This window comes from Cucurbita pepo, chromosome 11 (genome assembly GCF_057944985.1).
Source record: "Cucurbita pepo subsp. pepo isolate OVF chromosome 11, ASM5794498v1, whole genome shotgun sequence".
Taxonomy (NCBI): Eukaryota; Viridiplantae; Streptophyta; class Magnoliopsida; order Cucurbitales; family Cucurbitaceae; genus Cucurbita; species Cucurbita pepo.
Window position 1 is genome coordinate 3658547 of NC_141808.1, and position 26658 is coordinate 3685204.

The window sequence follows — 26658 nt, forward strand, 5'->3', positions numbered from 1 at the left end:
GTTGGGTTGCATACATAATATCTATTATTGTTGATTTTTCAAGAGAAAATATCGAAGTTTTTAAGAGAAAATGGGAAAGTTATTGACCATTCTCCTTATAAATACATCATTATAACCTCATATGAGGCAATTAAAGTCTCAACTTCTTCGTTATACATAACTTTCTCCGTCTCTTACTTTGACACGTGAGTCTTTTATCTCCCTTTTTGCAGGTCACCTCTCTTCCAAACTACGTGCTGCAAGTTTTCTCTTGCTAAATTTAGACATCGACAAATATGATAAAGTTATAAAATATTATCTAGATTTTGCATTATCATTGAATTAGAAAGTAAATTTTAAGAACGATGTAATTTAACCGTACTGCAAAAGTGAGATTTTGACTATTACGAATTCGTAAAAGGGAATTTGCTTTATACTATTAAGGCAGTATAAGATGATGACAATAAATAGCCATGTGCACATAAATGGTTTTTTGGAGTTGAAGCCTCTAAGTGCAATATCCTTACTTACACAACATGTAAAAGGGATAAAAAGAATACAAAAATAGACATCTTCAACGAGGTTGTGAAACTGAAAGGACAAGTTGGACTTCATCAATGTCTACAGCCCAACTCCAAGGCCCATTCTGGCCCAAACTCCAAGGCCCACTTAACCTTTAGCCCATTTCAAATGACAAACCCCTCCCATTTATGAATGAGCTGCTAAGGTGTTTGATGTTTTGCAATGGCTATTAAATATTTACAAGTACTTCTCTATAAATGAACAAAGAAATAAACAAGCAGGAATACCTCCCAGAGAGATCAAGAACTCATCATCTCCCTTACATGGGAAGCAAGTCTTTGCGTGGAATGATAATTGAACGAATCGTCGATGTTCTTGATCCCGAACACGAAATCCATAGCTTCTTGATATTTTCTTGCTTTACAATAACCGTCCACGACGACCTTGTACGTAACTTCATTGGGTTTGCAGTTGTTCTGAATCATGTAGCTAATGACTTCATCTACCTCTGCAAACATTCCACGTCCTGCATACCCCGACACGAAAGTGTTGTACGTAAATATGCAAGGATGAATCCCTCGAGTTGTCATCTCGGACATAGTTCTTATTGCTTCTTGTATGAGTCCTTGTCTGCAGAAGCCTTTAATTACGGTGTTGTATGAAATGAGATCGGGTTTTAAGCCAGATTTTATAAGTCCCTTGAGGATTTCTTCTGCTTTCCAGCATTCTCCTCTTCTGGCATACATATTCATTAAGCTATTGTAGGTGACGAGATCCGGTTGCAGTCCACCTTCACGAATCAAGTGAAACGTCTCGTGGGCTCGTTCATACATGTTGTTTTTAGCAAAAATCGATAGCATTGAGTTGAATATAACCATGTCGGGCTTGTATCCATTCTTCATCAGCTCCTCAAATGCCCTTTCCATTCCTGCAACTGCTCTGCACTTGATGTTTGAAAGAATGAGTGTTCTTAAAAGAACCCAGCTGGGGAAGATCTGACCATCATAGATATCTTTCTCAATCCTCTTTAATCCTTTCACATTCCCCCCTTTTGCATAGCAATGGAGCATCAATGAGTATGAGGTTTCATTAGGTTTGAATCCCTTGTTCTTCATATCCAGGAACACAGATTCCGCTGCTTTCCAATCCCCTCGTCGAGCCAAAGCGTTCAGAAGCGCGTTATAAGTCATAATACATGGTGTAAATCCAGCTTTAATCATCTCATCGTACATCTCTGCTGCATCGATCTTCGACCCACAACGGCCATACGTGCTAATCAAAGTGTTAAACGTGTCTCTGCCGGGTTCAAAACCACAGTTTTTCATCTCCCTAAGAACACGGTTCACAAACTTGTGATTCCCCTTATCACCACACATGGCAAGCATCGTGTTCCATGTTATTCGGTTTGGTGAACATCCATTCGTTCTCATATCAACGAGTATCTTTATCATTTCCTCCGACTGCAACTTCTTTCCCAGAAGTGCAAGAATAGAATTATACGTGCAAACATTAGGAACACATCCTGATTTCTTCATCTGGTTAAACAGTTCTAATGCCTTCACCTCCTTCCCTGCGCTACCATAGGCATTTATGAGAGTTGTATAAGTCACAGCATCTGGCGTCACACCTTTGCGCGTCATTGTGTCGATTACATCAGCTCCTTCCTCGTAGAATCCAGCCCGAACGTAAGCTGCTACGAGCTCATTGTAGGTAATAGAGTCCGGGGTGCAATAATTATCCTCCATTTCTTTCAAGATGTTTAAAGCCTCTGAATACATCCCAGCTTTTCCAAATACTTGAAGTAAAGCATTGTAGGTGACAGTTCCTGGCTCATAGCCACTTGATTTCAACCCAAACAAGAAATCTTTTGCTTCATTCATCAAACCCTCTCTTCCACAAGCAGATATCACAGTGCTACAGGTGAACTCATCAAATTGCAAACCTACACTCCTCATTTCATCCAACAAACCTAAAATTTTATCCCAAGAACGACCCATTTTCCCATAAACATCAAGCATCACATTGTATGCAACCAAACTTGGAGAAAGGCCACAGTCCTTCATTCTATCAAACATGGCAATGGCTTGCTTATACTCGCCATTTCGAGAATAAGCGTGAAGAATGGTGGTGCAAGAGCGAACATCAAGCGAGTATTTGTCAATGGGTATTTCGTCGAACAGCTTGAGTGCAGTTGAATATTTCGATTCTCTTCCAAGAATCCTTATCATAAGTTCAACAGCTTTATTATCTAGTTTCACATTTCCAGAAACAGAGTTCGACACAAACCATTCAAACAACAAAATAGCCCTCTCGCTATGCCCCGAAAGGTCTAGCGCTTTCAAGAGACTGACCAAATCAATTTCAAGCAACTCAAACTTGACAGAATCAAAATAAGCATTCAAGCTATCAAAAGGCTGTTCAGCGATTGAATTAAGCAAGCACATACCCTTTTTGGAGAGAAATTGAAGAGGCCCAGCTCGAATCTTCTCGTCATTGTACACAATTTCCGGAGCTGAATTCAAGACGGGTTTCTTCAACTGAGGCCCTTTGCTCCGTTTCTTAGTTGAATCCACTGAAATTTGAAGAGAAGGCAAATGAGCAACATTCTTTTGCGCAACCTTTACATGTTTGAGCTTGTGGAGAGTGTCATTAGGAGGCAGAGACAATTGAAGAAGATGCTGAAGAAGGGTATCGATCGGAAACGAGGAAGAGGGCGGCGATGGAGGAGGAGGAGGAGGATTCGTTGAATTAAACTTCAAAGATTGATTTGGTGGAATGGGTCTGTTCACTGGAAGTGGGCATCTGTTGGGGAAGAAAGCGCCTTCCATTCTCACACTAAATATGTAACTCGAGGTTCGAGGTTCGAGCTTCTCGGTTAAATAAAAATGGCGGAATTGAGCTCGATTGTTGACGGAGGAGACGGATAAGGAAACTAATTCCACTTAGTGAAAGACTTAGCCGGTGCATTGGGCTTAAGTTCACAGGAAGTGTGAGGGAGAAGAGGGGCCATTGCTCTCTAATTTTGAATCACACTATAGCCGTACTAGCCTAATTTTAGCTCTTACAACTATACCATTTGTAATAATCACCTATCACCACGAGTAAATATTATCCTATTAGAGAAATTTAGGACACTATATCCGTACTAGCCTAATTTTAGCCTATGATACCATAGCTTTTCCGCTTCTTCTAGCCTATGATACCATAGCTTTTCCGCTTCTTCTTTAAAACGGGTCTAAAAAAACCTTAAAACATATTATTTATAATATATTAATTTTTTTTAATAAATTGAATTAATAAAAATAAATTAACTTCTAACAATTAATTATTTAAGCAGTAAATCCATTGGAAATAATTAAAAGAACTAACGAATAATATTTATTTATATAAAATTTTGATAACATTCTATCTCTTATTTCATTTTATTTTAAATAAATTTAACTAATTATAGATCTTCCAATAAAAAAACAAAAAGAATTTTTTGATATATGACAATAGTATGAGTATCACTCCATTAATTAAATGTCACATCAAAATCTTGAAAAAAAATATAACACTCATTCTGCCACATTAAATAATTTTTTAAATAAAAAGAAGAATTCTAAAATGAGCGTAGTTATTATAAAATTTTCATGACGTTGATCACACACAAGAAGTCCTGGGGGACCTTGTCTCCACGAAAAGATCGACACTCCCACAAATAAATTCCAAACAAATCTAAGTACTCGATTCAACTGATTTTGTTGAAATTGTTTAAGCGGTAAGGTTGGAACGAGACAAAAGTATATCAAAATTTTGGATTAAAAAAAAAATTGTAATCCATAGCTAAAATTATTATAGATAACCATTGTTTTGCAATATTTTATTTTCATTTTATATTTATTTCAATATTTTGGATATATTTTGATAAGGTCTGAATTTAATTTATATTTGATCTATTTTTTCTAAATTTTACAAATGACAATCTTTAATTACTTGAGTTAAATTTTAATTAATTAATTTAAAATTGTTATAATATGATTCTTCCAAAAATAATTCGATTATAATTAAATCAATCATCTAAAAACTTACCACAAAGAATAAATGTGTAAAATCTTAAAATTAATAATTTATTAAAAATAAAATTTAAAATTGAATGGTAAAATTAAATACTTGGAAAAATCAAAATTAAAAATTATTTAAATTCTCTAATTTAGTTTAACAATTTCTCAAGTTTTTTAATATTTATTGAGTCCCAATCTTTTTTAAATAATCATTTTGATTATTGTTATTATTTTATTATTTGATATTTACATATGCAAATCTAAGTAGCTTAAACTTATAGTACCACATATTTGTTACTTATTTATTTAAATTACATTGTTTTTTAAATCGAGAAATGACAACACAACATTTAATAAAAAATTTAGAAATATATTTATTTTTAAAACGAAACGATGAAAATGATAGTTCCAACAATAATATTTTGACAAAATAAATAAATAAATAAATAAAAGGAGTGAAAAGGGGAAGAAAGGAGAATCAATAATTTACAAACGCCTTTCAGCAGAACTGCACTTCTGGACTTTGGTTCAGTTGTTCAGAGCTCGGGCGGAGAAGGCGAGAGAACGAGCTAAGTTTGCTTCTGCATTCTTCAGAGCTCTGAATCTCCACCATTTTCTTTTCCTTCTCAGAGGGGGGGAAACCGTCTTGGCAATGGATTCCGTGTTCGTTAGAGCCTACCGAAGTCATGTTGGTATGCTGTTTGTTTTTCTTACAATCTTAGTGGTTTGAGACTGTTTCAGTTCAGTTCAATCTTAGTTTTCTCCGCCGGAAGTTCTGCATTTTGTTTTTAGCATTTTTTTTTCTTTCTCGTTGATTGGTGTGTTTTTGTTTTCGAGTCTGTTTTTCTTTTTTGATGCTTCGCTTTCATTTGCGCTTGAGGAGTTACTCGATGATGTTCTCGCGATTCTCATCCTATTCCTTGAATGAAGCTGATTTGAGTCTAGTTTTGTCTGATTCGCTGTTTCTGTTCAGTAGGTGGGATTGGAAGCGGCTGGACAAATCGTGACGTCAACAATGTTTGGCTTCCAAGTAAGACCAATTCGTTTTTGAATCCTTATTTTCTTTGCATCTATCGCTTTCGATTCTCGTCTTCTCTGGCATCTTTAATTCGTCAATCGCACACGCAGGATTCGTGTATTTTTGCTTGATTTTTGAAATTTCATGTTTGGTACTGCTATTGTCAAAAGACTGTTGTTGATTGTGCAAGTTTAGATGAATTGAACTAGCGGAAGAGATTATCCGGGCGGCGGGTTGCCATGTAAGCTTGGAGGGGCTATTTGAGAGTTGATGAATTTTAAAATTAAACAATAATTTCAGTCGTATAGAAACATTTAATGTTTTTTAGCCAGATATTGGGTCGTAATTTTAGAAATTTAATTCGGGAACTACGATATAAAATTACCTGCCAATAGCCTTTAAGTCTGAAGACAGCATAAACGCCGGTGTCGATTAAAACTCTGAAAGTGCACTTTACTTCACAGCAAAGTCATTTTAGAACTGAAATTGATACCCATTTTAATTTTTTAATTTTTTTTAAAATTATGCTTGTTTTCTCACCATTTTTTAAGTAAGTTTTTCACATTCCCTTGAAAATACATTGAATTCTAAGCCAAATTTCACAAACCAAATCAAGTTATTAAGTAATACTTTTCTTATTTTTTAAATTTTGACAGATTTTTTAGAATGCTTTTAAAATATAGGTGATAAAGTTAGGAAGCTAGACGCTGAAGTATTGGTTATAAGCTTAATTTTCAAAATCAGAAAACCATAAACAACATGTTATTGGAACCTAAGATTTCAATTCTAAAAATTATTATTATTATTATTATTATTTTGTTAAGATTGAGAATATTTCTATGCAAAAGAAGATAAAATTATGGTATCTTAATCAATAGTTCAATATTAAGTAAACTTTCAATAATATACAAATATATCTATATCTATATATATACATTGGAATAAGAAATAGTCCTTCCAGGGTGAAAGAGTATACGAACTTGTACAAAAAGACAAGCTCACAAAAGGAGTTCTCAACCAACTACAAGAATGGACTCCAGTCCAAAAGAATAACACTCGGCTGATTATTACAAAAAAATAGGTTAACAAATAGATAGCTATTGTCGAATATCCCTGGAAAAAGGTTGTACACACGTGTGAATCTGCGTCTATTTCTATTATATATACCTCTTGTGTGTGCACGTGTCATAAGAGTGGGAGGAAGGTGCGGATCAATTTTAAGGAAGTACCTTCATGTTTATTGAGTAGATTTAGAAATCCGAAGCGTTGAGTTTGTTTTCTGTATGATACTTTTGACACTTGTTCAACATGGTCATGTCAGATGAACACATGTTGGTTGATTATTTGGGCACTTGTTCAACATTTTTATGGCTCCTTCCTACACCTTACATGTATAATCAGAGCACAAGTTTTTTAGTTTCTCTCCTTCCTATACATTGTTCTAGCCGTTGAATCATTTCTCCCATCCGGCAATCGTCGTGGATAATTCTAGGATGAGCATTTTTACAGTCTCTATGAGCCTGCACCCTTAGTTTGGTTTAACAGGCGCACTGCTTGATATTTGTTGGATGTCTGTTGAATACTCGCTGAACATGTGTTCTAGTTTGATACTTTAAGCACTTGTTCAACATGTGTCAGATGCTGATGAACTCGTGTTGGATGATTATTGGACACTTGCTAAAGTGTTCAATCATTACTTATTAGCTTATGTTTGAAACTAGTAATCGATAAAGGAAAATAATAAAATTTGAGTGAAAATATTTAACTTTTTTAAACATATATTTGAAGACTTAATTTTACTACTAATGAAATTTACCAAGGAACATAGTTGATTTACATTTCTTTCCTAGGATAGGTTGAATCATTATAAAAAAATATTTCTGTTTAATCTTTTGACTTATGCTATAAGGTGTTAAGATCATGAGAAATACACAATTCATTTCTTCCATTTCTGGAAAGATATATTTTTTTTCCTTAGCTTATTTTACACATTTAAATGTCATCATAAATTTAAACAAATTTATGTGAAAATCATGGAAATGTGTGGATATTCAAATATATCTGAATTAATGCATAGTCTGATAACATATCCTAGCCTTTTTAAAAATGATGTATTGTTGTATTTCAATGGGTGACTTTATCCTCTGTTTACGTTCATGTTTTTTAGTCTAGCCTTTATAAATATAGCTCCTTGTTTTGGACGAGATTATGGGAAGATGGGGTGCATGAGGTTTCCTAGTGTACCGATAATGGGGTTGTTTAGATCACTGCTCGTTCATGTGTTATCTTTTAGCCTTTGCAGGCATGCAAGTGATGTTGTGCGAGGGTGGATATTTATTGGGTTGAACCTTGGTGTGAAAAGACTATAGTTATTTCTGCCTTTGTAGCTCATCTACTCTCATTGCCGGTTGGAAGAGTTTTTTTTTTTTTTGTAATTCCTTTCTCAATGATAAGAAAATATTCTTTCTTGAAGAGATGAATACAAGGATAGTCTAAAAGGCAATTATCAGGGAAACAAAATAGGAATGAAAAATCACGTACAAGAGAAAAAAGACCAAGCTCAATCATTCATTTATCAATTAGGAGCTAGTTACAAATAAAGAAGTAAATAACAAAACACAGAAATAGTTGTACAATATGATTTGACACCTTTTGTTAGGAACGTCTTTTCCCCTTCTGTAAGTTTGTCTCATCAATGAAATTTAATGAATCCGTTTCTTTTGAAAAGAAATAAAGAAAACAAGATAACAGGAGAATTGTTTCCGTAATAGTAATAGCATACAGAGTCTAGGTGGCATTCAAACCACTATCTTTTGGAAGTTCAAATACTACTTTGGCCCTGCACTTTCAAAATGTTCATTGCGGTTCCTACACATTCAAGTTTGGTTTAATTTGGTCCCTATACTTTTAATATGTCCATTTTGGTCCCTGTAATTTAAAAAAGTAACCATTTGTTTGTTTTTTTTTTTGTCTGTAATACATCGATAGTTTCTTATAAAAAAAAAAAATAATAATAATAATAATAATAAAAGTTACAGAAGTTTGACTCTGCAACTGTGCTTCTGTCCATTTCATTCTTGCGTTGTTTTTCTAGTAGAGAGGTGGATGGATGTGCCCTTTTACCATCCATTTTGAGGGTTTGGTGTAGTCCCATGGGCGTCATTTAAGGGTGCAGTAGGAAAAAGTGGGCTCTATTCTGTGTGATTCTCAGACAGACTTCTATTCATCTGTGAGATTCTCCTCTGTGACTAGTTTTCAGCAAGGTCTTGTGGAAAGATCAAGTGAGAGCTCTCTAAGAACTTGATTAAAACCAATCCTTAAGATGTTGAAGGAAATTTTTTCCATAATTCAAGACCGCAAGCTTCAATAAGAGACACAAATTCTGAAAGAATATTTGGTAGTTTCTGTGGTCATAACTTTAACAATCAAATCTGGTCACAGGATGACTAAAGTCTGGTTTTGTGAGAGTTATAGATAGAGTAAAATAGAAGGATGTTTAATGATCCTAAAAGAAGCATCCAAGTGCTGTGGGAATTTATTGTTTGTTTTTTCTTCCTGGAGTCAAAACTATTTCTTGATATTTTTAAAGCGGATTACCTTTGTTGGGTCTTCTTTTCGTAAAATTCATAATTGAGATGTACTTCATGAAGAGATTCAGAAAAGAAGAAGGTTGGTTCCCCCCCCCCCCCCCCCCCCCCCCCCCCATTTTCCTTTTTTTGATATGTGCAATTATGGCTCTTCTGTTGTCTTATGATTTGAAAACGTAGAATAATTAAGGAAAGAGTTCAAGAATGCTTGCTTATCGTTCACATGTCCCAATTGAAGGTCCAAGGCCTGGAGCACTGAAGATTTTTAAGAGGTCCAGTTGTGTGGAGTCTGAATCTAAATCATATCATGTTGAATGTGTCTTTAGAAGACATTGGGAAGGATACACCTTCTGTCAGAAGAAAGACAACCGAATTCAAATTAGAAGTGCAGCCTCTAATCAGCCTTTTGAATCAGAATCGGAAGTTTTACATTCCAAAAATTATGTTGACTCTGTAAAGAGTTTCTTGGATGCTTTCTATAGGTTTTCACGGCCACACACAGTTATTGGTACAGTTACGTTTAAAAACTCATGTCCTTTTAGGTCAATACCTTTTTGTTTCATCTCATTCTTTGTGGGAAAATTATTTGATGTAGCCACCACATTGTGGCTGCCACCATCTAAAGTACTGAAAAATTACTCTCTCTGAAATATATATGTATCTTCAGCTTATGCTTTCCTTTCATGCTTGCAGGCATTGAGCATTGTATCAGTTTCTCTACTAGCCGTTGAGAAACTATCAGACTTGTCACCATTATTTTTAACTGGGGTGTTGGAGGTGATGTTTCAAACAAGATTTATAGTTAAATTCTTTTTTGTTTTTTTGTGCTTTTGTAAATATTTAACACATTTGCAAAAAAATTTCCAGGCTATAGTTGCTGCCCTCTTCATGAATATTTATATTGTAGGTCTGAACCAATTATTTGACATCGAAATAGACAAGGTACTTCTTTTGTATTCTTTTTCCCGTAGCAGCATATTAAATTAGGTCTGCTGTCTTAATTTTTAGCGAACTTGGAAGAGTATCCCATGAGTAAATTTTTATCAGAATGATGTAGCAGTCTTGGTTTTGGACCTATTTTTACATAGGCATTTCTGGCAGGGTATCATGCCCATTTGTGTAGTGATCTCCTTATTTGGTCATTACCATAATCTTTTTTAATTTACCAGTGTGAGCATTTCAACCATATATATCTTCTAAAAATGTGTGGTAGCACCATGAGTGTGCAGAATAAGCTATCATATGATCTGACCTTCACTTAATAACATTTGAATAATAATAAAAGCGGAGCTTGCAATATTCTTTCTTGTAGCCATCAAAGAAGACCTTAATGATTCCTATGTGTTTCCGTTGCAGATTAACAAGCCATATCTTCCATTAGCATCGGGAGAATATTCTTTTGGAACTGGCGTTGCAATTGTCTTCACGTTTTCTATCCTGGTATTACTTTTTATGTGCCACATCATTCGCAAGACCCTTTGTTAGAATTTTTATTTTAATATCTTTTGGGGTTTATTTGAAGCAATTTAATATGTAGAAAATATCTGCATACTATTTTTTTTTTTTTTTGGACAAAATAACCTTTTGGTCCTTAGGTTTTGAGTTTAGTTTCTGTTTGGTCTCCACGTTTTAAAATGTTGTACTTTTATTCTTGAGTTTTGATTTTAATTTCTATTGGGTCCCTACACTTTTCTAGACCATTTTAAAATTTTCATTTCATTAATTATAATCTTATAATTTAATATTAACTATAAATGATTAGCAATTACAGTTAAAGATATATTAAAATATGGAGGGAGAAATACGTATATATTGAAAAGTGGAGTGCAAAATGGGTAGGTAAGTTTCTCTCTTTTAACTCTTAATATGTATATACAGTATAGATACTATTTCTTTTAGTTAGGAATATCTGTAGATGCATATAACTTTTATTATAAGCTTTTAATAAATATTACTTCTTATGGTTATTTCCATTTGTGTATCTGAACTACGTATAATGGGCGCCAAGATTCCATTCTTAAACTACTTTACTCTCCCTATGTTTTTGTACAGAGTTTTTGGCTGGGATGGGTTGTTCGTTCATGGCCATTGTTTTGGGCACTTTTGATCAGCTTTATTCTTGGGACTGCTTATTCCATTGATGTGAGTGGGTACCTTTATTTTATCATTTATTTTCAGATTCTTATCTACCAAAAAGCCAAATCAAGTATGTCTATCTTGTCTAAACTGGCTACAATGTCCTTTAATTGGAGTGTTGAAACCACTCTTTTCATAATTAAATGTGAGATAACATTAATGATTATTGCACAGGGTCCAAATAGGTAATCAATTTTCACATTCTTTTCCTTTTCATGACCACTGCTTCCTTTGTCTCTTTTTAATCCAATAGAGTTGTTAGATAGGAGTTGCATTTGCAAAACTAAAGAAGCAAGTAAACTCTCGTCTTCCTTTCTTTTTCAGTGCTACTGTCACTTGAGGTTGGGGGGTGTAAAGAAAGTAGGTCGGTAGGCTAGATAAGACACCTTTACAATGGGTTGACAGGACCTATCTTTAGAAGGGCAAATTGTTTTCCATTTCCAAACGAAATATGAACGTTTAGAATGGTTCTTGTCCAGAAAAGGTTGAAATGTTTGTATGGTTAGCATGTTTAGATAGTATAAAGACTGCTGAGAAAGTGCCAAAAAGACGTGCCTTCTGGAGTTGAAGTCCCGTTCGATGTTTGCTGTTCTGTTTGGACACTAAATATAGGTCCTATCAATCTTTTCTTATTCTTAATGCAGAGGAGTGTGGAGTTTCTTACTACAAGCGACAGGTTCAGGTTTTTTCTGTGAATGAAGAGTGAGGCCTTGGGGGAGGTTCGGTCCATAGCTAGCTCCAATGCCCCCCCTTGGGTTTCGGTGGCTAGAGATTTTTGTAGTTATCCTTTGTTTCTTATTCTTAATAGTTGGAGGTCGTTCTTGTAATTTTTCGTTGGCTCGTTTTGTTCTAGGCTGACTTTTTGCATTGCCCCTGGTATATCCTTTCTATTTTCTAAATCAAAGTATAGTTCTTCATAAAAATAAGAACAAAAAGGTTGAAATGTGAAACATTTGTTATGTGAGATACTTCAAGGTTTCTCTAGGTCCCATCTTCCAAACTTTCTTCTTTCGTCTTCTGTAGTTCTTCCCCCATTCATTGGCTATCAAAATTAGACCAATAATTTTTCTATCACCTACAAATCCATTCTAGAAGACAGTAAAAGCTGTACCAAGCAATAATGTTGTTTACCAAGCTATATCTTGGTGTAAGCCATCTAATATTTTTACTTATAATTATTCCTCTCTCATTATAAATTGGAAAAGTCATTTGTAAACATCATGGATATTATATCCCTTCTGTAAATTTCAATCATCAATGAAATTATCTCGTCTGCATTAAAAAAAAAAAAAAAAAAGAATTCTCTTCTATTTTTCTCACAATAATTTTTTTCATACATGGTAGATTTTTTATAGAAAAGAATTATTTACAAAATTTTGAGTTGCTTTTGAATGGAATTTCGTGAAAATAATTTGAATGATTGATCGAGGATCTAAATTGACTCCCTTATGGAACTTTTGAGTTGATTTTGTCCTTGTTCACAATTCTGAAATTCTACCTCCTTAATTGTCGATTGATTTTGATGTTATATATTGTGATTCAGGATGATGTAAACTAAATATTTTTGCGAGCATAGTTAAGTAATTGAAAGAAGAATTGATTTTGATTAGGAGCTTGATGGTCTTTTAACTTTTCTGTCATTTCAGCTGCCACTGTTGAGATGGAAGAGATTTGCTGTGGTAGCCGCTATGTGCATTCTAGCTGTTCGAGCCGTGATTGTTCAACTTGCTTTTTTCCTACACATGCAGGTTAAAAGTACCTCTTATTTTGAATAAATAATGATTGCTATCCATGCTCTAGTCATGTTGTGGCATGTTAATTTTTTTTTTAAAATGTTTATTATATAATAATATTTTATGAGGAATATCAATATGCATGTATGTTGACTTCGTGCTCATAGGTGTATTTCTATGCACAACTGTAATTAATTTTTCTAGATTGGAAGCCAGGCCACTGATGTAAGTATAGACGTGGGTTTGAATATGCATGTAGAAATCTAAATAAGACGGACGAATGGGGACACAAAAATCATGTTCAATAAACAGAAAAGTTGGTGGGATCAAAAGATTAGATACTATTTGAACGGGGGTAGATAGATTGATGGCAATTTTTTATTTTTTTTCAGAGAAACAACTTCTCATTAGGAAAGAATTAAAAATTCAAAGGATACAAACTCCCAAAAGGATTGAAAAGGAAAAACTAAAAAAATATAAAGATAACCATATAAAAACAATCATGAACAAAAACTTTTTATAAACCTAAAAATACACTCCCCTATAAAAAGGACTATTATTTACTTCTGCTACCATTTTGAGAACTTGAGAAAACTAGGGAGGGACTTCCAAACTGCTGTTATAGCTTTTACTTTGTACTTCTTAGAAATGACGTAGTAAGCATCATTGAGCTCTTGTTTGTATTGGAGAAATCAGCTCTTTATATTCTACTCTGCAAGGAACCATTCCATCTCCCCTACTCTCTTCTATAGAGTGAATAAGAATTTGAAGGATCCCATGCGTCGATGCCTTTGACTTGCGATGTTTCGACTTCCGTAATTTCAGATTCAACTGTTATATTTGTTCCCAACGTGGTCTGAAAAGCTTCAAGAGCCATTCGTTTTGGACACTCAGAAACTCGATGAGTCACCTTACCTATGAAGCAAGATGAGGGTCCTTGGTTGTAATTATTCTATTGATACGACCCTCACCATGAGATTCCACCTCTTTATTGGAAGGGCCCACAAGCTCCCCCTCCAGTTCCAAATTTGTCTCCTCCTCAACCCTTGAGAGAGTTGGATCGACCTCACATAAGGAAGTCTGATTCCACCTCACATCTTGAGATTAATTATTACTGTGGTCGAATAAACGCTCTGCTACTGTGTAGCCAATGAAAAGATTTTAAATTCGTTAATCATATAGTTTGGACTTCACCTATGGCTTCAACCTTTTGATTAAACAGAAAACTCTGTCTTTTTTTAGGCATATCACATAAGTGTTACATCAACCCACATAACTCTGTAACAGAAAACATCGTCTTTTTCAGACATCACATATGTCCAACATCAACCCACAAAAAATCTGTAATGTAGTTTTAGATATTTCACATGTATTCCAATTCCCATGTGCTCAAAATATTGATAGTTAAGTTTTACACACTAGCATTTGTGTTAAGTTGTTTCAGATCTTCTTTGTTTGGTGCACTTATATGTTTGGGGATTGACTAATATGTATCAATGTTTACAGACTCACGTGTTCCAAAGACCTCCTGTCTTTTCACGTTCCCTGATCTTTGCAACTGCATTTATGAGTTTCTTCTCGGTTGTTATAGCATTATTTAAGGTAACAATTGATTTAAATGAGAATTGAATTTCAAAAGTTTATTTGTTATCTTTTCATATTTTGTGACTTGTAAGATTTAAATTCTAGGTAAAAAATTAACATATAGCTTGAACTCATTCCATCTAATTTCTTTATTACTTAAAATGACCGTTATTGACCATTAGGTCAACCAGGGTGATTTATATTTAGTGTAATAATAGTAACATTTACTCTTTCAACTCCTACTCAATTATTCTTGTAACTTGTTATTGTACTTGAGTTTTTAGGATATACCAGATATTGATGGAGATAAGATATTTGGCATCCGTTCTTTTACAGTACGTCTAGGGCAAGAGCGGGTGGGTATTCAGTAATTCCATCTTTTTGCTCAAATTTTGGCACGAACATGTACAGTCATATATCCTAGCATGATGATTTCACTTCTGCAGGTGTTTTGGAGTTGTATTTCCTTACTTGAAGTAGCATATAGTGCTGCCGTTGTAGTGGGAGTTGCATCTTCCTCCCCATGGAGTAAATGGCTAACGGTAAATCTCTAGTTCCTTAAAACGCATGCATAGACAACGTCATAGTTCTATGAAAAGAAAAATAGATTAAAAATAAAATAAAAACGGTTCTTGCAACTAGTATGCAAGATGAGATGACAACTTATATTTTTTTCGAATATGATGTTAAAATATCATTTTGATCTTAGTTCTCTGGAACATGATCTATTTTAGTTCTTGTACTTTCAAATATCCAAGTTTAGTTTTTGTATTTTCAATAAATCTTAAAACTATCGCCTACTTAACTTTTCAAAAAAAATCTATATTAGTCTTTTGTCTATAAACTTTGGAATCATATTCACATTATGTTGTTTTTGAATGAAAATTGTTACTATCATTTTACCAAGTTTATACAAGTTTGATATATATTAACTTTAGACATGACCAATTTTAATATTCATTGGAAGTATAGCACTAAAATAAGAAGTGATTCTGAAAGTTTTACAGTTACTTTGTTATGTTTAGAATTACTCCTAAATAAACATTTAATTATTCAAAATCAATGATGACAGGTTTGAGAGTGTGATTTTGAACCTGACAAAAGTGATTTTAACTAATTTAAAATCGATCTCAACATAAGTACTTTCTAACTCATTTAATATCCTTATACATTCTTTAGGTTGTTGGACACATCACTTTGGCTTCAGTTCTTTGGATTCGTGCCAAATCAGTTGATCTGAAGAGCAAAGCTGCCATAACATCCTTTTACATGTTTATATGGAAGGTAGGAGCTTATCCTTCTAACTCTATTTGGATTCACTTTTTAAATGCTTAAAAAAATACTTGTGAATGAAAAAAAAAAATGTTTTAAAACCATTAAGAAGTCAATCGAAACAGACAATAAATAAGAAATAATTGATAGTTAAATGAGCGTCAATGCCATGATGGTAAGGTGCTCTAAGGGGTGGTCTAACTTGTAGTCTAGTAACTATAAATTTGAGATAAAATAAATGTTTATTTGTATCTGATGTCTCCCGAAAAACGTGTGAAATAATCAATCACTCTATGAGTTTATGATGTTGGATTCAATATTGATTCAGTCAATTTTAATAGCTATAAATTCACTTCTGAAGTAAAAGAATATTTCATTGGAAAAAAGTCAGTTCTCGGAGAATAATCTACTTCGTGTATTCTTTTAAATGCTTTTGGTGGTATCAGTTTGTTATATGTTTTATTAAGGATGAGTCAACTGCTTATTTTTTAAAAGATTTCTTGGTGGGAAAGAAACCCCTAGGTATTTTATTGACCGGAATCTGGTGAGGTGGTCAACCTTCTTTCTATTATTTCTGACCATCGTGGGAGAAGGGACTTGGGCTCTTGGGTTCTGGAGGCCCTCAAAGGGGTTTCTAATAGGTCTTTCTTTTGAATTCTTTGAAGAGCCCTTGTGTTTTCCTCTCTTTGGAGGCCTTTTAGGTCTGTTATTGCTGCAGGTGTTCCTATGTATTATCAATTTGTTAATGAGTTTTTAACGCATTACTTCAAATCAGTTATGAGCAATACAGAATTAAACCATTCTGTATGTGGGCATTAAAATATCTTGGTGAGTACTCTTTTTCGTTCAATTGGAATCGGGTAATTTAAACGTCTATCTCTTGATTGATGGGACGTGTTCAAACCAGTTGAACTATGTTTAAATTAATTCGATGAGTACATATATATGTTAATTGCTATATACATATATATATATATATATTTTGACAAATAGCACCCATTTGCTTTTCGTTAGCAAAGTTGACATCTCGGTAGCTAGACGTAGTCTACTCGTCTCTTATCTTTTATAAATAGTTTGCTTTATGAAAGTTATTGTTATTATTCTTGCTTTTTTAAAACTCTCCCTCTCTCTGACCGTCTATTGATGTTCTGGTTTGCAGCTTTTCTATGCTGAGTATTTGCTGATACCGTTTGTTAGGTGAGGGGTTGAGCAAGAATGTGATTAGGTAGAGTGTGTATTGTACAAACTCCTTGATAGAAATGGAGTAAATACGTTTCTGTTAAATTTCCAAGTCACAAAAGCAATCCATTAGCAATCTCCAATTTGAATAATTAGATGATTATCTTCGTAACATTTTAACATTGGGACTGACATTGCAAAAGAGGTGTTAATACGGAGAATATGTTTTCTGTTGAACATTTAATCTTTCTGGATTATATCATACAACATGCATAAGCTCTTGTATTTAAAGATTAAATTTGTAATGTAATGAGATGATTTACATAGAAGTCATAATAAACCATCATGAGAGTTAGTACATGCATTACAAAATTCACATGAATAGCATAATAATTTAATAACATGCAAAAAAAAATCACAAAGATGGGTTATTCATGCAATAGACAATGTCATCTAGTCTAGCTTGTAGGCATTCTAATAGTAAGTTCACTTACTATATTTGCTTAAACCAGCAAACCAGTGTTCTTAAGTTTGGTAAATTGATCCTCCCCGGACCTTAATTAAAGTAGCCTTTGTTGGGTTGGTTGTGCGCTGCATAGATGGGCTCCGTGGATCGTGAGCTGCTAGATCTCGAGTAAGGTTGGATTGATATCTCGCTAGAGATCTCGTGATTTCGACTATAATATTATATATGCAGCTCACTAAGTTGCACAAAATTAATCTCTCTCCGAATGTTAATAAACATTAATTTCAACTAAAAAAAACACTATTAAATTTAAAATCAAGTTGTAAACCGAGAACAGTATGAAAAAAAAAACACTATTAAATTTAAAATCAAGTTGTAAACTGAGAACAATATGTTGGTCTAATAAATTCAAGATCACTGAAGTGACAAGGTTGAGGAGCCATTGTTGGGAGTTGTTGCCAATCCCAAATTTGTAGGAGAACCATGGGCCCAACAACAATTTGAGCATCTAATTTTGTTGCCTCACAAAGTTATTCATACAACCACGTTATGAACACTCCACCCCAAGTATATCGTGCTCTACAACTTCAAAGTATGGAGCAGTAGAAACATCATAGACATCAAGTTGTTTTAATCACGAGAGAATGAACTCCCATCAATTAAGTGCATATGTATGCTCGAACATACTTCACAACAATATCTTCATATGCATCGTCATTTAATCCTGAGAATTAAAATGCTAACTAGGGTAAGCTTAATCCCGAGTCCTTAAAAGCATTGTTATTTAGAGTCACATAAAGTAATGAATGACACACGTACTCATAGTTCGTCGACCTTGTAATAGGCTCGCCGTCTACAGACAATCCAAGCACGAGCTCCATGCCTTGTATAGTGATAGTATACTCCCGACCAGATGTGTGAAACATACATGTTCTTAGTCTTCTCTCGACAAATGCGATAATGAAATGCTCGTTTAATTCGATGAAACCTAATCTTTGTCACTCTTAAAAAAAATTTCAACAAGTAGTATTGGCAGTATAAGATAATGCAATAAGACGTCGAACAACATGATCAATTATTTATAATAAAAAATAATAATTTTGATTATTTTATTTACCGTATAATACGTAATATTAAGAAATAATTAAAGGTTGACAATAATCTCCCATTTTTAAAAACAATAGATAATAAATATAAATTAGAGAGTTTCCTACCAAATTTACCAATTCTCTTTATTATATTTTATTTTACTTTTTCCACTCTTTTTGAAATATTTTAGTTTCGTCTTCGTGGAAACCCTAAAATTGAAACAAACTTCCCAAGTTTGCTGTTAAAAATTCCCCTCGGCTGCGCCTTTGTCTTAGTCAATTCTCTCCTCCAGACCTTGCACTCCAAGGAATCAGTGTGCTTTATAACCTTCTGCCCTTTGGAGCTTTGACTATTCATTGTCTGAAAATGGCGGATTCTGTAGACGGAGCTGCGAAGGCTGTCTCTGAATTAGCATTGGGTTCCGCTTCTGCGGCTTTAGACATGGCCGACTCTGCTCCAAGTGCTGAAGAAACTATAAGCAAGAAGTGAGTGTTTTGTTGAATTTTTGTTCATTGGTGCGTTTTTTAGCTAACGTGTGGAAATGGATGTTAGAGTTAGCTTATTTGTAGCTGGGTTTAGTCTTAATGAATAGATTTTTCCTGAGGTTAAATTTGATTATGTCATTGCCATTTTTGTTCTTTTAGTTTTGTTATTAGTTGGGTAGTTTTTCGTCGAAATTACGATTTTGAAGTTGTAGAGTTTTAACATTGTAATGTTTTCAGTGCACGCAAGAAGGAATTAAAGATGAAGCAGAAGGAAGAGGAAAGGAGGCGTAAGGAGGAATTGAAGGAGAAAGCAAAGCAGGTACTAGCAATCACAAATGGAACACCTATAGATTGAATTGTTTAGAATGCATTAATTAAGAATAGAGCAGGGTGAAATAATTATCCATTCTCGAATGAGAATATCAAATATGATACTTCTGATTAACAGTCAGTTTAATACCTATGCTTGTATGAAAGGAAATGAATTATAAATTCTGGTGGCCAGATTTCATGTTTTAATGTTATTCTTGACTACTACTACAGAAAGTTCTTTGCGACTGAAATGTATTTATGTACCAGGAAGCATCCCAGAATAAGAAATCTGTAGCGGTAGATGATGAAGAAATGGACCCCACGGTACAACTATTAAGTTCTTATTTTGACTTCTATTGCAGAACTTTTAGAATCGTTGTCATACTGATTTTTCTCCCCCAATTGGTTTGTGTTTGCAGCAATATTTTGAAAATAGGCTGAAATATCTTGCATCTCAGAAGGCAGATGGTGAAAACCCATATCCTCACAAGTTTCAGGTTTCAATGTCTCTCCTTGAGTATATTGAGAAATATGGAAGTTTAAACAATGGTGATCATCTTGAGGAAGTCATGGTTTCTCTTGCCGGTAACTAGAACCAAACTGATACCTTTTTTGTGATTCTTTTTGTTGATATCCCAATCATTTTCTCATTTCTCTTTCTTTTTTCTTCATTTAAGGGAGAATAATGAGCAAAAGGTCGTCCTCCTCGAAGTTGTTATTTTATGATCTCCATGGTTCTGGAGCTAAAATCCAAGTTATGGTGGATGCACGGTATGGAACTATTTTGTATTTCTCGCTACTTTAATTCTCTAGTTTTTTTTTTTTTTTTTTTTTTTTTTTTTTTTTTTTTGTTTTGTTTTGATAAGAGACAACTTTAATTCTCTAGTTCTAGTTATGAATATTAAGGGTCGTCTTAATAACGTTCTTGTTTCCTATTTTCTGTTTTTATTTGTTTCTCATTTCTTGTTTTTTAAGAGCTAAATACAAAAAACATGTTTGATAACTATTTATGTTTTATTTATGTTTCTTGTTTCTTTTAGAAAAGGCAAAAAAAAAAAAAAAAAAAAAACAGAAATGTGTTTGATAATTGTTTCTTATTTTTTGTAGTTTAATTAAAATTAAATGCATGTAATATAATAAAATGTATAACATGCATTAAAACAAATAAAAACACTCTAAAGAGTGTGTAAAATACAGTTTCAGCCCCCCCCCCAATAATAAAATTTATCTTCCAAATGTTATTCAAATTTAATTCGCAATGTCAACTCTCATTCTAGCCAATTCACCTTAAATGATGTCGGCTGACATGAGTTAGTTTAATTAGACTAATTTTTACACAAACTTTGTAAATTTTTAATGATCATCAATTTATTGGATACCATGCTATTGATATATATATTTTTATGTCGATTTGGTAATGAGCCATTTATTGGATATCATGCTTATAGTATATATATCTTTGTGTGTCAACTTGGTTATTAGCCATTTATTAGAGTAGAGATAATTGAGCATACCCACATTTATTTAAATCAGTAGTAACCTTTTTTTCCCTTTAAAATGCATGTGTTTTTCATTATACATATGTATACATACACACACATAAATATTCATGATTGTACATTATAATAAGAGAAAGTTATTTAAGTTCTTGGGAAATGAAATGACAAAACATCTGTATTTTAACGTTCTAGATTCCATACAAATTTAATTTTGTAGATCCTATCAAACCACCCAGTATGATCTATCTTTTATGAATTTGAAGTGCATGTGCACCAAAGTTGTTGTCAAGTCTTATTTTGTGCTTTTTATCCATTGACACCTACTTGGCTCCTATTTTTGTTCTTCAATTCAATACAAAGGTTATAATATTTCCACTTTAATGATGCAGTAACTCAGAGCTAGATGAAGCTGAGTTTGCAAGGTTTCATGGCGCTGTCAAGCGTGGCGATATTGTTGGTGTCACTGGGTTTCCAGGTTGGGCTGCAAGGATGGGCTTCACCTTTTTTTTTTTCCCACTAATAATTTCTCTATATTTTGCTGAAGTCTAGTTTATGATGTTTGTTCGTCAATTGTCTTTTTCCTTTTTAGTCCCTTATGTGTGCCATCATTATTTGAGAGAGAGAGAGATCCATGGCTTGACGTTTTCTTCCTTGAGCTTCTCATTTCTTTCTATTTCATTACTTTTATGAATACCGAAAATCTATTTTCTGGAGTAAGCTTAATATGTTCTATTCTTGCAGGAAAAACAAAGAGGGGAGAGCTCAGTATTTTTCCAAAATCATTTATTGTCCTTTCTCACTGTCTGCATATGATGCCAAGGCAGAAGGCGGCCCAAGGGTCTGAGAATGCAAATTTGAAGGTAAATGAACCTAGTTTTTATGTCTGGGTTATTTGGATGGCTTCTCATTGTGTTCTCATTTTTGGTTCAGAAAAATGACGCATGGGTCCCAGGTTGTACCAGGAATCCTGAAACCTATATTTTAAAAGACCAGGTAACTATTCTATTTGTGTTGCGCACTTCCTTTTGTTTACTTACAGGAACATCTGTTTTGTTTTATCTTTTTCTATTTTTCTTGGGTGGAAAAGTTGCACTTTTATGATCGGTATTTTAAAAAAGCCCTCTCAGGCGAGCACAACACACGTCTATGCATGGGTCTGGTGCTAATAATAATTGTGCTTTCACCACATTCTAATCTCCATTTGATATTGCATTTCTGTCTCCATAGACGATATTCCCTTAGGATTAATTCTTGTAATTTGGATTTCAAAATTGATTTTCTAATGGAAGTCTTGGCTTGAAAGCTGCCGGCTTGACTATTAAACGTTCCAGGTTCAGATAGTAATTAACAAGCTTACTTTTAGTTTACAAACGGCTTGGGAATTTTCACATAAAAACTTGTATGCCCCTCATAAAAACTTTTGGTTTGTTTATTTATGTCTTCTTTGAACCCAAGGACACGTGTACAACCTATATAACACATCCTGTTCAAGTAAGTTAAAACACTTATTGATTATTCCACTCCCTCCAGAAACTTTATAAAAGGTCTACAAGAAAAGTGTTCCAATTGGTGGCTAGAAAGTATACACGTATTAGTTATTGTGCCCAGTGCTAAATGCTCTATCTATGATCACAAGAACAATATTAGCATAGCGGTTGAGGAAAGATTAAACAATTCAAAGAAATACAGTAAACTTGGAATTTGAGAGGACATTTCCACAAAGCAGCAGCAAAAACAATTAGATCCTAATTACTTCCCATTGTCCTCCAACATCCAGGAAAATACTTCAATCTTTTTCCAACCAACCTCCGGTAGAAGCCAACTTTCGTTATGATCCAAAGAACTTTTTGAAGCCAATTTTCTTGATGATTAAGGAAAGTACAAAAATTAGGGCCACCAATTATGTGGTATGTATAATCGGAGCAATAAAAAAAAGCCACTAAACAGAAACAAAATATTTACATTAAGAGACTCCAATTGTTCAACATTAAGGATAACTGATAATCACAAAAAAATATGTTTGAAGAAACCACGCAAAGAGGCATTGAGGTACACTCTAACCTCCTTAGAACCCTCTATTATACCGTTAAAAATATCCTTTTCTCTTGAGCCACCCACCTAACCACCTAACCCAAGAATCTGTTTAGCATGTTTATTCAAGGTTGAATATTGGATACTGCATGATTGGGTTCAACTCTAAATTTGAAGGTTTCTGGTTATATTTGTTGAAAGTCGACCTTTAGATTTTATGTGTCTACATGAATTTGCGTCCAACATTGAATTTTAAGGTTGCTTAAGATTTGTGTTAAGTATATCAATTTTCTTGGTAGTGACTTCAATTCTGATACAACTTTGGAAGTACCGAATGAGTTATAGGTTGTTTGAGATTTGTAGCTATCTCATCAAGTCATTTCAATTCTGTAATTTCTTGGACACCATTAATCAAATTTCTAAATAATAAACTAACTATACATACCGCAATTCCCTGAATTACATTTGTTATGAACGTTCATACAGCTTTTGTATTGTACCATGAACATCTCAATCTCTCTGATTCATGTATTTTCTCCCAACTATATACAACATTTTAGTTGCTGACACTCTGTCCCTGGGTTTGTTGAATTCTCATCCTTGGTTAAACATTTTGAGACAACGCCTTCCAAATATTATGGTATTGATGTGTTCAATTTCATAATTCCAGGAAACTCGTTATCGTCAACGATATCTGGATTTGATGTTAAATTTGGAAGTGAGGCAAATATTCAAAACCAGAGCTAAAGTAATCCAATATGTTAGGAAGTTTCTTGATGATCTCGACTTCTTGGAGGTTTGTTTACAATTGACAATTGAAATTTATGATTTTTGATTAAATGTGCCTGTAATTTTTTTAAAATTTTATTTTTTGTCTTAATGTCTTAACCCTTAGGTTGAAACGCCAATGATGAACATGATTGCTGGAGGAGCAGCAGCCCGTCCATTTGTGACCTTCCACAATGATCTTAACATGAAGTTATTTATGCGCATTGCACCTGAACTCTATCTTAAGGAGTTAGTTGTTGGTGGATTAGACCGTGTATATGAGATAGGGAAGCAATTTAGGAACGAGGGTATTGATTTGACTCATAATCCTGAATTCACCACCTGTGAGTTCTACATGGCGTTTGCTGACTACAATGATTTGATGGAGCTCACTGAGAAGATGCTAAGTGGTAATTTTTAAACTTCAGATTTTGCATGCATATTAACTCATATGGATTCTCCACCATCGCCTTTCCTAATTTCCATCCTTTTCTACTTGTATCTATTCTTCTCTGACATTGTTGACCTTAAATAGGGATGGTGAAGGAGCTTACAGGGGGCTATAAAGTAAAATATCATTCAAATGGGCTTGATAATGATCCGATTGAGATTGACTTCACTCCCCCTTTCAGGTTTGTTTGCAATAATTTTGTTTAGCTCGTGTTTAAACTTGCACTGCGCTGACCAGAATCTTATATTAAATTATCTTGATTTTTTTTTTGACTTACTGCAGGAGGATTGACATGATAGAGGAATTAGAAAAGATGGCAAACCTTGATATACCCAAGGACTTATCCAGTGATGAAGCTAATAAATATCTTAGAGCGGCATGCCAGAAGTTTGAAATCAAATGTCCTCCACCTGAAACAACTGCTCGCTTGCTGGATAAAGTAATCCTCTTTATCTTATGATTTTATCTTTTGAAGCTAATCTTGTTTAGCTAAGAAATATTATATAGTAAGGTACGGAAATGCATGGGAAGAGAGGACAAGTAGTTCTTATTTCTGGAAAATGTACACTAGGAGTACATTTTTCTCAACAGTATTTTAAAAGTAATTATTTTGGCAGCTTGTGGGGCACTTCCTAGAAGAAACATGCGTGAATCCTGCTTTCATCATCAACCATCCGGAGATTATGAGTCCCCTGGCAAAGTGGCATAGAGCAAGACCTAGTCTAACTGAACGTTTTGAATTGTTCATCAACAAACATGAAGTATGCTTCCAAAACTTAATAATACTCTGTTTTCTGTCCTTTCTTCATCATACACGTGTCTGCTTGTGCGTGCCTTCTGTTTCTGCTGTTAACATTTGATGACTACTCAGGTATGTAATGCGTACACTGAATTGAATGATCCTGTAGTACAACGCCAGCGGTTTGCCGAACAACTTAAGGTATCTTACCCTGTAATAAATAGACATCTACAGTCTTGAGTTATAGAACCTTCTGAAATCTAAACGACAATTTATTGGATTTTATTGTACTTGTTTTTTTTAATAGGACCGACAGTCGGGTGATGATGAAGCAATGGCTTTGGATGAAACGTTTTGTACGGCACTCGAGTATGGATTGCCTCCTACTGGTGGCTGGGGAATGGGCATTGATAGGCTAGCTATGTTGTTGACGGATTCACAGAACATTAAGGTTTGTGCTTCACACCTCTCTTTTTTGTGTGACCTCGATTGGCTGCTTGATTCTTCTGGTAAATGCATACTCTTCAGATCTCTCTTTTTTTTCTTTCCTTAAACTGTTCTTTTTGTGAAAATAGGAAGTTCTTCTCTTCCCAGCCATGAAGCCCCAAGATGAACCACCAGCCCCCAAAGGTACATACTATATTATTCCTGGTCTCTAGCTATTAACTTACTTTGATTGTCAGTATTTTGATGAGGCCTATACCTAAAAACGGAACCTGTTTAATCTTTCTAATCCTTCAGTATTTTTTTTAAAATGAAAAATTGCATTAATTGAAGCCTGAATTAGAGGAGGAGATCTTAATCCCTGTTTCATATTGTTATGCTCTCAGATGTATTGTTGGTTCATTCTGCGCCTTGTGAAAGTTTTTTTTATGATAATTTCCTTCATTTACTTTTGTATTTTCAGCCTCAACTGGAGTATAGGTATGATCACATTATATGAGGAAATCCAAGAGGTGCGTTTGCGATGAGGCAGTTATTTTAGGACGTCAAAAAATTTGGGTCGTATTGTTTGGCCTCCCTGCTGCTGGAGCAGGGGCTTTGTTGGAGACATTTAACATGTATGAAATTGTTCTCGTCTTTTATAATATTATCATCATTACAATTTTTTGTCGATGCATAATTTTTTAAATAGACATCTTAAATTCTTTCGAAATGCTCTTGCTATCATCCTTCTGGATACGATATAACCCAGAATCAAACTTGGGCCAAATGTCCAAACTCATTTGAGATAAAGCTGAGCTAATCTCAGTAGATTGTTCTTTTTTGAGATTTGGTTTAGGATTGATTCCATTTAATCCTTTAAGCTATGGAGAAAGGCTCTAGCCTGGCTGTTCTGCCTAGTGCATGTACTATATAATGAAGATGGACCATGAGTTTGATCCAAACTTAGAATTATGTTTATTTTTTATAATTTACACATTTTGTCCCATGTTTAGGTCAGTGAAAATAACCATTTATTTTAGAGATCTTGATTAATAATATAGTTGTAATGTTATTATTATTTTCGTTGAGAATGGATTAGTGTTTTGTGTATTGTAGTACAAGATCGAAAAGAATGTATATTGTTCCAAGTCTTACAAAGAATCTATACCACTCTTGCCTATACAACTCTAATAACGTTTTATTGAATAGAACAAATACTCCAAGTGAATGTCAAAGGTGTTGATTCTTTCATGATAATAGACTCGTGAAGAGAAGTATTTGACCATCTTACCTATTTTCACCACAAAAATTAATGGGAATAAAGAGAGAGAGAGATGGA

The 26658-nt window shown here is 34.0% G+C and overlaps 3 protein-coding genes across 5 annotated transcripts; 2 read left to right on the forward strand and 1 right to left on the reverse strand.

Annotated features, from left to right (window-relative positions):
- Positions 1–390: 390 nt before the first annotated feature.
- LOC111806099 (uncharacterized) lies at positions 391–3475 on the reverse strand. The gene has a single exon (XM_023691455.2). It carries the CDS (start codon positions 3327–3329, stop codon positions 801–803), a length of 2529 nt encoding a protein of 842 aa, XP_023547223.1. The 5' UTR covers positions 3330–3475; the 3' UTR covers positions 391–800.
- A 1533-nt stretch (positions 3476–5008) lies between these two features.
- LOC111806101 (homogentisate phytyltransferase 1, chloroplastic) lies at positions 5009–17297 on the forward strand. Of its 2 annotated transcripts, none has more exons than XM_087128407.1 (13): positions 5009–5236; positions 5518–5574; positions 9388–9662; positions 9843–9926; positions 10017–10091; positions 10506–10589; positions 11202–11291; positions 12932–13033; positions 14525–14620; positions 14887–14958; positions 15049–15144; positions 15782–15886; positions 17034–17297. In XM_087128407.1, exons 1-13 carry the CDS (start codon positions 5197–5199, stop codon positions 17073–17075), a joined length of 1218 nt encoding a protein of 405 aa, XP_086984533.1. In that variant the 5' UTR covers positions 5009–5196; the 3' UTR covers positions 17076–17297. The 2 variants fall into 2 exon arrangements, with proteins under 2 accessions (XP_086984533.1, XP_086984534.1); XM_087128408.1 differs by having other exon boundaries at positions 5521–5574.
- A 1494-nt stretch (positions 17298–18791) lies between these two features.
- On the forward strand, positions 18792–26000 carry LOC111805814 (lysine--tRNA ligase, cytoplasmic). 2 transcript variants are annotated; one of them, XM_087128717.1, is made up of 17 exons: positions 18792–19093; positions 19331–19412; positions 19673–19729; positions 19825–19990; positions 20083–20176; positions 21294–21379; positions 21646–21764; positions 21835–21897; positions 23606–23731; positions 23831–24113; positions 24239–24335; positions 24437–24593; positions 24772–24915; positions 25026–25094; positions 25201–25344; positions 25469–25523; positions 25724–26000. In XM_087128717.1, the coding sequence occupies exons 1-17, from the start codon at positions 18975–18977 to the stop codon at positions 25834–25836; spliced, it is 1974 nt and encodes a 657-aa protein (XP_086984843.1). In that variant the 5' UTR covers positions 18792–18974; the 3' UTR covers positions 25837–26000. The 2 variants fall into 2 exon arrangements, with proteins under 2 accessions (XP_086984843.1, XP_023546816.1); XM_023691048.2 differs by having other exon boundaries at positions 18794–19093; positions 25801–26000.
- Positions 26001–26658: the final 658 nt, after the last annotated feature.